This window comes from Macrobrachium nipponense, chromosome 39 (assembly GCF_015104395.2).
Source record: "Macrobrachium nipponense isolate FS-2020 chromosome 39, ASM1510439v2, whole genome shotgun sequence".
Classification (NCBI taxonomy): Eukaryota; Metazoa; Arthropoda; class Malacostraca; order Decapoda; family Palaemonidae; genus Macrobrachium; species Macrobrachium nipponense.
The window spans coordinates 11,425,124-11,437,044 of NC_061099.1; the positions used below are offsets into that span (position 1 = coordinate 11,425,124).

Here is an 11,921-nt window from a genome sequence, read left to right on the forward strand (position 1 = left end):
CTCGGTAACATCCTGAGTGCCGTGTTTTAGCGAAGCAACTCTGTTCGCTTCACACTACCTGCGAGATGTGAAGACGACATATGAGATCTGCCATACGTGTCCGCTGACACAATCTTGGGGGCTAGAAGTACCACTCATCCTATCCTGTAGAAAATGGTTAGGAAGAGCTGTTAATTATAGTTGTTGGGTCGGCCGCCAGTGGCGGACTTCTCAATTCTTAGCTTTAGTTAAACATCCTTAACTTTGGCTAGGTTGGTCAGGTGGTGATATATATATATTACTTCTTAGCCCTCATAGTATGGTCAATATGGTCTAGTCACATTGTGTTCACGCTCCCGTTGACAGATCATCTAGAACTCACCAGCTATACAGGTCACTACCGTGCTGGAGACTCTAGTAAAGCAAAAGCCGACTTGGGTGACAGTAATCACGAAGTCAGCTATGCTAACAGGTATGGAACCAAGATGTCAATCATCTGCATGTATGTTTCCTAAAATCCTATTCTGTCTCTCCCTACCTCCAAAAGTGGGATTCAGCTATATATATATTTGACAGGTAAGCTTCATGAACAAAATGATATTGTTATGATACAATAAAGTTTGTTCATACTTACCTGGCAGATATATATAATCAAAGTGCCCACCCACCTCCCCTCAGGAGACAGTGGTAATAGAAAGTCTGAATAGAAAATGGGAATGGTTCCTGATACCCGCCTCCCAGTGGTGGGAATGGGTAAGTTTTGAAATTCTGTCGGACTTCGGAGAATACAGCTATATATATATCTGCCAGGTAAGTATGAACAAACTTTATTGTATCATAACAATATCATTTTTCTTAGGATTTTTGACGATCTTCCGGCTTACAATGATTTTCAGGTTACAACGAGTCTCAAGAACGGAACCCCTGCCGTAACCTGGGGACTGCCTGTAACTGCCTATTTTGATAGTTAAAATGCCCAAAAAATAAAAAAGCTTATACCCAAGTACTATTTTAATAGTTTTATCACAAAATATTAATTGAGTCACAAAAATTATAGGTAAAATACAATAATTAGTGAATATTTCTCTATGAAAAAGTATACTGTGAATAGGTGAAGCTGCGAATCTGGAACTGCAAAGGGGGGGGGGGGGTCCACTGTATTCAGTAAACATTGTCTCAAGTCAGAAGATATGCAAGTTAAGATATATCTTAACTTCTATTTCCAATGTGTAAGGGATTTTTATATATCACCTATGTAATAAGCAACTAGTATCAAGATGTTATGCATCAGTCATGATGATTTATTGATCATTTCATTGTAATAGCTATTGTCAGATATAGGTACTACATAAATTTTTGATGAAAATATATGTCTAGTCATCTTACTTTCACTAAAATATGTAATCTTGATGATTTAATACATTTCCTAAATCGTGAACAGCTACCTTGAACATTTGTAAAAAAATAATTGATAAACGTCAGCCATGTTTCTACTGAGCGTCGTTGCATTTTGGTAGCTTTCATCAGCTGTTCCTTTTCACCTTGTCTGCTCCCTCATCCTCCTCAACACAGTCTTCAACACTATTGAGTTGTTGAGTTGTGGTTGTCTGCAATTTATGTAGCATTGCAATGTACATTTATTATATTTAATGTACTGAGAGAGAGAGAGAGAGAGAGAGAGAGAGAGAGAGAGAGAGAGAGAGAGAGAGAGAGAGAGAGAGAGAGAGTTTAAATGGGTCGTCTGAGTATCTCTGTATCCACACCTACAACCCCCACAATTCAATGTAATTTTGTATGTGCTATATTACATTGTAGGCTTAAAAAAAACTTTGGTGAAAAAATTATGCTGCTTGGTGATATTGTAAATTAACTAGATAACCTCTCAAGCTTCCACTACCAAGTGATGTATCTTTGCTTATCAAGCAAACCTAAAAATAATATTGCTTTTTAGAAGTTATTCAGTGGTTAAAGTGTTTTAAGCATCAGTGTATGGTCCAGTACTTTTATGCATGCTATTCTGTTGAGCATGTAAATTTTGCAGGTTTTCGTCCTTATGAGGGAGGTTTGTTACCGAGCTTGATATTTAGCCAGATATGCAGGACCAGTTGAATTTATTAACAAGTTACTCTTGCAGTTTGATGTGTATGAAATATAGCTGTACCTGTTGTTTCAGAGAAAGGAAACAACCATTTTGAGGTTCTGCCTGAAGGGTGGGTTCAAGTAACTCACAATTCTGGAATGCCTGTCTATCTTCACAAGCAGTCAAGAGTGTGCACAATGTCAAAACCCTACTTTTTAGGGCAGGGCAGTGTTAGGGTAAGTTTTTTGGTCTCACTGTAATTGTTTTGCTGAAGGTGGTGGTAGTGTTAATGTAAAAAATTAATTATCAATTTTTTTATGCCCTGTTTGTTTGATTTTTTTAACACAATAATCAAAGGGGTTGGCATATGAGTACCCATGTACATATCCTTACAAAAATGAGATAAGAAATGAAATAATCCATCTTTCCTTTCAGAGGCAGATCTTTTGCATTTTCCATGTGCAAACCTCCCTTTTCTTTCCAGTAGGTTGCCCATCCCATTTTGGCTCTAATTCTTGAAGAAAAAGAAAAAAAAGAGGTCACAGAAGCAAAGTTTTGTATGAATGGTATTTGAATTTCTGCTAAGTAAACATTGCAGATAGAGGCAGATTTTGAATAATTTTTCTTTGCCAACCCAAAGCCTACTAAAGCTTAGGAGTTGTTCTTTATCAACAGAAACATGACATCCCTTTGAGTGCGGTTCCTTGTCTTCAGTATCTAAAAGCTCTTAGAGAAGAATTGCAGAGCAAAGAAGGAAATGGAGAAGGCACTAGTGAAGATAAAAGAGACAGTGGATTGGATAAAACAACACATTTAAGTAAGGTAAGAGCATGAAAGTCCTATTTTCTTGGTATAAAAAATTATTAAATTACAGACCCTCTCACTTTATTTTAAAATGGATTGATACTGGCACTCAAATGGGTGGAAGGAATCTATCAGGTCTGGTATAATCTCCATGACTCTTCCCCCATGTTCAACCTATTTCTGTCCTTTAATTTTGCCAAGGTGTCTGTCCCTGTCCAGATTATTTTTGTTTTGCGCAGTCATCATAACAAAGGATAGAGAATATGGAATGCTTATGTTTTCTACCAGTTGCTTGCTTCCCAGCTGGGATTATAATCGTAACACTTCTTCACTTTTGTTTAGTTTATTGATAAGTAAATTTAGGAATGTTTTATTTCCTAAAAGTATGTTTTTGTACATGAACTTTCCTGTCAGATATATACTTAGCTATACGTCTCTGACGTCACGACAGAATTCAAAACTCGCGGCACACGCGACAGGTAGGTCAGGTGATCTACCTTACCCGCCGCTGGGTGGCGGATGTAAGAACCAATCTCCCTTTCCAGCCAGAATTTTTCTGTCGCCGGTGACGACTACACCTGTGGTTGTTACCTCCTGACAGCTTTATTCATTTCTCGTTGCCGTGGATTTATTTGGACTGACTTTCGGTGAAGTACCTGATCTTGTTGGCTTGGCATACGCATTTGTGGATTGTTTTTGGATATTGATTTGGATTTTTCTTTGATTTCGAGATGTCTGAGTTAGAGGTTAAGAAATCTTCTATGTTTAGAGTGTGCGCTATGGATGAATGCAAGGTGAGACTACCGAAAGCTACGGTAGATCCTCACACAGTTTGCTTTAAATGTAGAGGTAAAGAATGTTCTTTTGATAACCCGTGTAATGAGTGTGAGAAGTTGGATGAGGGTGAATGGGGGGGGAGGCTCTTTCTTCCTACTTGAGGAAGTTAGAGAAAGACAGGGTGAGAAGGCTTCTTCTAGGAGTTCTAGTAAGTCTCGTATTAGCGAGGTAGAAGAAAATCCTGTTGTAGCATTAGAACCTTCTCCAGTTTCAGCTCCTGCGCCCTGCATCGAACCTAAGGATACGACTACGGAAGTGGCAACCATGAGAGCCACGATCCTTAGCATGGAAAAGAAGATTCGTTCGTTGCAAGGTAAGAGTAGTGAAGGTGAATTGTGCAGTGACCCCAGTGCAGTGGAGGGTGCGTCTGATCGGCTCCTTAATGCTTCCAGGCCTAGACCCTCTTCCAGACTCCCAGGTCCCTAGTGGAGGAGGAAAGTCAAAAGCCGCAGGAAGGTTATGGGAGAACAACCCCAACCGATCAGGCGTCCCCTCGGTAGATCCTGATGCTCGTACCCAGGCTGCCCTTGTTCGCGCGAAGAAGGAGGTATTGCGCCAATGCTTCTCTTCGTCTTCCTCACCTTCACCTAGAAGAGGATGGAGCGCCTCGGATTCTTCACGACCGCTGAAGAGAGCCTGGAAGGCGCCTGGCTCCTTTCCTTCCAGCCCGGAAGTTTTTCCAGAAGAGCCGGAAGTAGAGATCAAGAAACCCAGGAGGGAGCAGGAGTTCTCGCCTCATAGTAGGCTTCGAGCCTCTTCTCCGGTGGAGGATTTTACAAGATCTCCAGCTCGAATTCTTGCGGGACTGCAAGCGCAGATTTCGGCACTGGCGGGCTCCTTGGCAGGAGGAACGCGTCGGAAAGACGTCTCTCTCCCTGTCAACGAAGTCTAGGATTCCTTCAACCATGTCTTTACCGTCTCAGTCAGAGTCGGTTCTCTCTCCTTTATCAGCGGATGGAAGGAGGCGCTCTTCCCTCAGCAGGCGCTTGTCGTCTTCCAGGCGTCAATCGCCCAAGAAGCTTTCTCCTGGTGACTACATCTCTCCAGTAGGAAGGGATCTAGCGACTAGTAGGCGTTCGTCTAAAGCAGCGTACAGCCTCGTCCTCACGCTCTTTTACGAAGATCCTTCATTCTCCGGATAAGAGAGCCTACTCTTTGATGGATTCGTCAAGAGACAGGATCTCGCCTTATGTTAGGCGCCTTGAGCCTAGTAGGCGCTACTCCCCAAGTAGACGCTCTCCCGCTCCCAAGCGTGGTGCGGAGGATAGGCGCTTTTCTCCTGATAGGCGCTTTTCTCCTGATAAGCGCGGCTCTTCTTTTAGCCGCTCGATTCAGGACAGGCGCGTAGAGCCTGAAAGATATGTCTCTTCTGGGAGACTACCTTTTGAAGAGACACACAAGTCGGGAGCGAAGTTTGTGGAGCATGGTAGACGCCGGTCTCCTAGTAAGCGACCTTCTCCAGGCCTTCGCTCTCCTGTAAGTAGGCGCCAAGAGCCTAGTAGGCGTTCGCCTCATGGTAGGCGCAGCTCGCCTGGCAGCCGCTCTCCTTTGAACAGGCGCATGGATCCTGAGAAGCGTCTTGAGCATAGTAGGCTCTCATCTCCTAGCAGGCGCTCCCCCTTGGAAGCCCGGAATTCTAGGAGTAGGATTAAGGAGCAAAGAGCACGCACTCATCAGAGTAGGAAGGACTCATTCGAGAGGAGCTCTCCAGAAACTTTGTCTTCCCCTGATAGGCGCCAGTCTACTACTAGACACTCTCTGGACAGGCGCATTTCTTTAGAGAAGGCTAACTGCACTCGTAAAGAAGCGGAGGGTTCTTCAGTGGATGAAGTTGAACCTTCAGAAGAGGATTTGGTGAAGGACTCGTCAGTTTCGTCCTACAAGATCCTTACAGATCTACTTCTTCAAGAGTTTGGAGACTCCCTTACTCCCGTCGCTCCTCCGTCTCCTCTCTCTTTATTCTCGACTTCGAAGAAGACGAAAGTTTCCTCTTGTGTGAGGATGAAGCCAACCATCTCAATGAAGAAGGCTTTGAGAGGTGTTGGTGATTGGCTGCTTTCTAAGGAAGAGGGGAAAGGGAAAATGTGTTTTCTTTCCCTCCTTCCAAGCTTACGGGCAGACTCGGATTTTGGTACGAGTCTGGAGAACCCTTAGGTCTGGGTCTTCCTTCATCGGCGGATGCGGACTTCTCTTCTCTGGTGGATGCAGCACGACGCTCGGCTCTTTTGTCGGCTAAAACGACCTGGGCTATGAACGAGCTGGACCACCTGCTGAAGGGAATGTTTTAGAGTCTTGGAAGTCTTCAACTTCCTTGACTGGTCTTTGGGGGTCTTGGCTAAGAAGACTCAGAACCCGGATGCTATTTCGCCAGAAGATCTAAACAGTGTTCTAACGTGCATTGACAAAGCAGTTAGAGATGGATCGAGCGAAATAGCCTCCCTCTTTGGAGCAGGGATCCTTAAGAAGAGATCAGTCTTCTGCTCTTTTTCTGACGAAGTCTGTTTCGCATGCCCAAAGAGCCTCTCTCCTGTATTCGCAGCTCTCACCTCTGCTTTTTCCAAAGAAGATAATCCAGGACATCAGGATCTATCTCTGCGAAGGCGACTCAGGACATGCTCGCACAGTCGGCACGGAAGCCTAAGACCTCCTTCCAGACGGAAGACTAAGAAGGAGACTCCAGCTAGGACAGAGCCCTTTCGAGGGGGCCCCCCCTTCTAGAGCCTCTATCCCGAGAGGGGTAAATAGACCTTTCAAGAGAGGTAGATCCTTCTCACGCTCTGTCAGAGCTAAGAAGTAGGGAAGTAGTCCTCCAAACACCAGTAGGTGCCAGACTTCTAAGATTCTCGGAAGCCTGGACAAAGAGAGGAGCGGACAACTGGTCCCTCTCTATAATAAGGAAAGGATATCTGATTCCTTTTTACGGAAAGACCACCGTTGACAACGACTCCGAGGGAGTTGGTGGCCAGGTACAGGGATCCCATCATGAGCCTTGCTTTAACACAAGCAGTGGAACAAATGTTCGAGAAAGAGGCTATAGAGCTAGTGAGCGACCCTTGCTCAGCGGCTTTTTACAACCGCCTTTTTCTAGTTCCAAAAGCCTCAGGAGGATGGAGACCGGTTCTGGATGTAAGCGCCCTGAATTTCTTTGTAGAAAAGAGGAAGTTCACCATGGAGACGACATCCTCAGTGTTGGCGGCCCTTCGGCCAGGGGACTGGATGGTGTCCCTAGATCTTCAGGACGCTTACTTCCATGTGCCTATCCATCCTTCGTCAAGGAAATACCTCAGGTTCATGATGGGAGGAAGGATATTCCAGTTCAGGGCCTTGTGCTTCGGCCTTTCAACAGCCCCTCAGGTCTTTACAGGCCTAATGAAAAATGTAGCAAGATGGCTACATTTGGAGGGAGTCAGAGTGTCCCTTTACTTGGACGATGGCTGATCAGAGCCAAGTCTCAGGAAAGATGTTTGGAGGACCTACAAAAGACCCTTTTCATGGCAAGTTCTCTGGGACTTTTGGTGAACTTTCAAAAGTCTCAGTTGATCCCCAGTCAAGATCGTATCTATCTGGGGATTCGGATGGCTTCTCTGGATTTTCGGGCTTTTCCGTCTCCAGAACGGATAGCACGAGGGTCAGAGAAAGTCAAAGCCTTCCTAGAGAAAGAAGTATGCACAGCGAGGCAGTGGATGAGTTTGTTGGGGACACTCTCCTCGTTGGAGCAATTCCTTTCTCTAGGAAGGTTGCACCTCAGACCTCTCCAGTTCTTTCTCCATCGAAACTGGAGGTGTCGTTCACAAAACCTAGAGTTCTCCTTCGAGATTTCAAAGGAAATCAAGAAGGACCTCTCTTGGTGGGCCAACCCTCTCAAGTTTGCAGAAGGGATGTCCCTTCACATTCCGAACCCCAACCAAGTGTTGTATTCCGACGCCTCGGAAACAGGTTGGGGAGCGACGCTCGGCTCAAGAGAAGTGTCAGGCACCTGGAACAAGGAACAGGTGACCTGGCACATCAACAAGAAGGAGCTGATGGCGGTTTGGCTAGCTTTGAAAGCTTTCGAGCCCCACGTCCTAGCTTCAACAGTTCAGATCAACTCGGACAACACCACGGCCCTGGCTTACATCAGGAAGCAAGGGGGGACTCACTCTTTCTCCCTGTACGAGACAGCAAAAGAACTTCTGCTTTGGGCAGAAAAAAGGAAGATTTGTCTCCTTACCAGGTTCGTACAGGGAGAAAAGAACGTCAGAGCAGACCTCCTAAGCAGGAAAGATCAAGTCCTGCCGGCAGAGTGGACTCTGCACGAAGATGTTTGCCAGGACCTGTGGAAGCTTTGGGGCAAACCTCATATAGACCTCTTCGCCACAGCCAAGAATATGAGGATAGCCAACTACTGCTCTCCGATATCGGACCCGAGGGCAGTGTCGATAGACGCGTTCCTACTAGATTGGAAGGGTCTAGACACGTATGCTTTTCCTCCATTCAAGATACTGGGAGAGACTCTAAAGAAATTTGCAGAATCGGAGGCAGCAAGAATGACGCTGGTAGCCCCGTTCTGGCCCGCACAAGTATGGTTCACAGAGGTACTGGAATGGTTAGTAGATCTTCGACCGAACATTACCACAGAGGATCGATCTGCTCAGACAACCCCACTTCGAGAGGTATCACAAAAACTCCCCCCGCTCTAGATCTGACTGGCTTCAGACTGTCAAAAGTTTGGTCAGAACGAGAGGCTTTTCGGCAAGAGTTGCAACGGCTATCGCAGCAGCAAGAAGGCCTTCTACCCTTAGAGTCTACCAATCGAAGTGGGACGTCTTTCGGCGATGGTGTAGGAACCATCACTTTTCCTCTTCCAGTACCTCTGTGACACAAATAGCAGACTTCTTACTTTTCCTTAGGGAAGAAAGTGGATTGGCGGTATCAACCATTAAAGGCTATCGTAGCATGCTATCTGCAGTGTTTAGGCACAGAAACTTAAACATTTCAGAAGATAAGGACCTTCATGATCTAATAAGATCGTTTGAAACATCAAGAAGGTTTCTCCAGGGTTCCGAGTTGGAATCTGGATGTAGTGCTACGTTACCTGAGGTCCAATAAGTTCGAACCGCCTCAGTCTGCATCGTTTAGAGACCTCACGAAGAAGACAATTTTCCTCATGGCATTGGCTTCCGCAAAAAGGGTTAGTGAACTCCATGCACTAGAAAGGAAATGTGGGATTCAGAGGAGATGCAGCTATCTGTTCATTCCTTCCTTCGTTCTTAGCCAAGAACGAGAACCCCTCAAATCCTTGGCCTAGGAGCTTTGAAGTACAAGGATTGTCTGCATTAGTAGGCGAGAAGCAGAGAGGTCTCTTTGCCCAGTAAGAAGTTTGAAATTCTATCTACAGAGAAAGAAAAAACTTAAGGGCAATGATGTCAACCTTTGGTGCTCTGTAAGAGATCCAAGGAGGACACTTTCGAAGAATGCGCTTTCTTTCTTTATCAGAAGCCTGGTGAAAGAAGCGCATGCGATATGTGAGGAAAGTCAATACAAAGTTCTTAAGGTCAAAGCTCATGAGGTAAGAGCTATTGCCACGTCATTGACTTTTAACAAAAACATATCCCTGAGTATTATGAAGGCAACATTCTGGCGTTGCAACTCAGTCTTTGCAAACCACTATCTGAGAGACGTCAAAATTACGTATGAAAAGTGCTTCGGGTTAGGCCCGTACGTATCGGCGGATTCGGTGCTGGGGCAGGGAGCTGAGACATATCCTTAGTAGTATATATTTTTTCCCCTTGTTAGGTTGTAAGTTTTGGTTGTTTGAAAGAACATGCGGGTAGGCATGTTTTTCATTTCGTAGTGCTAACAATGATTAGATTGGTTAGGTGATCGGTGTATGTTTGAGCTCCTTGCAATGATAGTGGTTAGGTTCTGTCATATAAGTGGGCGAATCCCCGTTGACAGATCCTGCTCGGATTCTATCAAGTAAGCGGACAACCAAATCCCTTTGATAGACCCAAAGAGTCTGTCAGCTGTAGGTCACGCCCTCGCTGAAGCTCTTAAGGCAACGCAGACTCATAGACAGTAACTACGAAGTCTTCTGCCTAAACAGGTAAGAACCAAGGTTGTTTTTACATCCTACAACTAGTGTTGTTTTCCCCTTTTTTCCATATTTATATTGCTGTCTCTTTCCCTCCACCAAGGGTGTCAATCAGCTAAGTATATATCTGACAGGAAAGTTCATGTACAAAAATGTTATTGTTAGTATACAATAAGGTTTTGTACATACTTACCTGGCAGATATATACGATTGATGGCCCGCCCAGCCTCCCCTCAGGAGACCGGTGGAAGGAAAAATTCTGGCTGGAAAGGGAGATTGGTTCTTACATCCGCCACCCAGCGGCGGGTAAGGTAGATCACCTGACCTACCTGTCGCGTGTGCCGCGAGTTTTGAATTCTGTCGTGACGTCAGAGACGTATAGCTAAGTATATATCTGCCAGGTAAGTATGTACAAAACCTTATTGTATACTAACAATAACATATTACATTTTTTCTATTCATATGGCTAGCCCACTGCATTCTTAATTTTTCTGTGCCTTAATCATCATTCATAATGATTCCAAAGGTCATTTTCCTAGGAAGGGATGGTGGAAGGAAGACCTAGTTATAACTCTGGTCACACTGAAATGCTTCGCCATTTTGCATTCAAAATACAATCCAATTCAGGATGGACCATTGTTATAATTTGATAGGCTTTGAAACAATCTGAAGTGACTGACTTTAATATATAGTAAGAGGAAGATTTTAGTGGAAAGTTGACAGAGCTCTTGGTTGATTGTTTGTTATTTGTATTTATTTGTTATTTTTTACTATAGTACAAATACACCTATCATAATATACATATGTTTAAATCTAATATTAACTATTATTTTCTTAAGCTTGTGAATCCTAACCCATTGTTTTGATGCTTTTTGTGTGAGAAATAAAATATATATTTCCTCCGTGGTAATAAATCATCACTACAGCAAATTTTTAATTGCACTTTTGTATATCATTTTAAATTAATATATTTTATGTCTACCAGAGTTCTCTTTTTTTAATTGTTTATGGCCAAAATGCATTGAATTATATATTTTTTGTTGCTAATTAAATTAGTTATTGTGGGTTAATATTGAGGCAATATTACATATACATATTCATTTGAAAAAGTCGGAGGATTAGGACAAGTTTCTTCACAACGGTCCGTACATTTACCAGTATCAGAGACTTAGGAAAAACTTATGTAGCCATTTTCACAACAGGTCCCTTCAGTAAGGAAGCAGATAACAGTTATAGGATTTGGTAAGCAAGAGCCCATGAATGAGATATAATATAGTTTCTTAACCCATTAAATATCAAGTTCTGGAATATTATAATTTCCGAGTTTTTAAATACTACTACATTCCAGTGCTTGTGATGCAGAAGAATATGTCACTTTTTCATAGCATCTAAGATCTCTTTGTTTACCAAACAAAGATCCATTTTTTATGTTTTGACTTTTGTTTTCTTTATATTTCAGGATGGAGGAGATAATCATGGAGTAGAATCAGGAGCAAGCAATGATGTGGTAAACAAAACATTTTCAAGTGTCCTGGGACTAACTCCATTGGAAGGTAGGTTGTTGGCCATTTTCAAAACACTTTCTATATTGGCTGCTTATGAAATACATCCAGTTCTTTATGATGTAGTTTAGAGGTAATGCCAGGTAAAGGGATGGTTTGGAAAAATTAAGGGATTGAAAAGGTAAGAAATTTTAAAACATTTATTAAAAAACAAAAAAACATTACATAGGTGTCACCCAAAATGATGGAAAGCAGTCAAGGAAAAACAAAAGAGAGCAGACTTGAACTTTAAACCAGGTAGTGAGTCAAGTAAGCTTCACTCAAGATATTGACATTCCCTTCTGTTGCTTACTGGACCTTGCCAGTTATTTTTTTTTCTGTTAAATGAAAAGGATTAGAGTAAAACTAGGGAAAGTGAAAGGTAAAATATATGAATATTTTCTTCATTACAGTGCCCCTTATTTAATGCCCTAGAGATAAAGAGGGTAGCGGAGTAAAACTTAATAAAATGCAAAGATTAAAATGTAACAAGTAATAGCGTTAAACAAATAAGAATACATTTGACTGTGAAATATATTCTGTTAAAACAGAATTCCATCTAATAAAAGGAGCACGTAAAAATGCCAAAATGTAGAAAGAGACCAGC

At 43.0% G+C, this 11,921-nt stretch overlaps 1 protein-coding gene across 1 annotated transcript; it reads left to right on the forward strand.

The window, feature by feature from the left end:
- The first annotated feature begins 689 nt into the window (after positions 1-689).
- Positions 690-11,406, forward strand: LOC135209954 (microprocessor complex subunit DGCR8-like). The gene is made up of 4 exons (XM_064242683.1): positions 690-732; positions 2,153-2,295; positions 2,735-2,881; positions 11,233-11,406. Exons 1-4 carry the CDS (start codon positions 690-692, stop codon positions 11,404-11,406), a joined length of 507 nt encoding a protein of 168 aa, XP_064098753.1.
- The last annotated feature ends 515 nt before the right edge of the window (positions 11,407-11,921 follow it).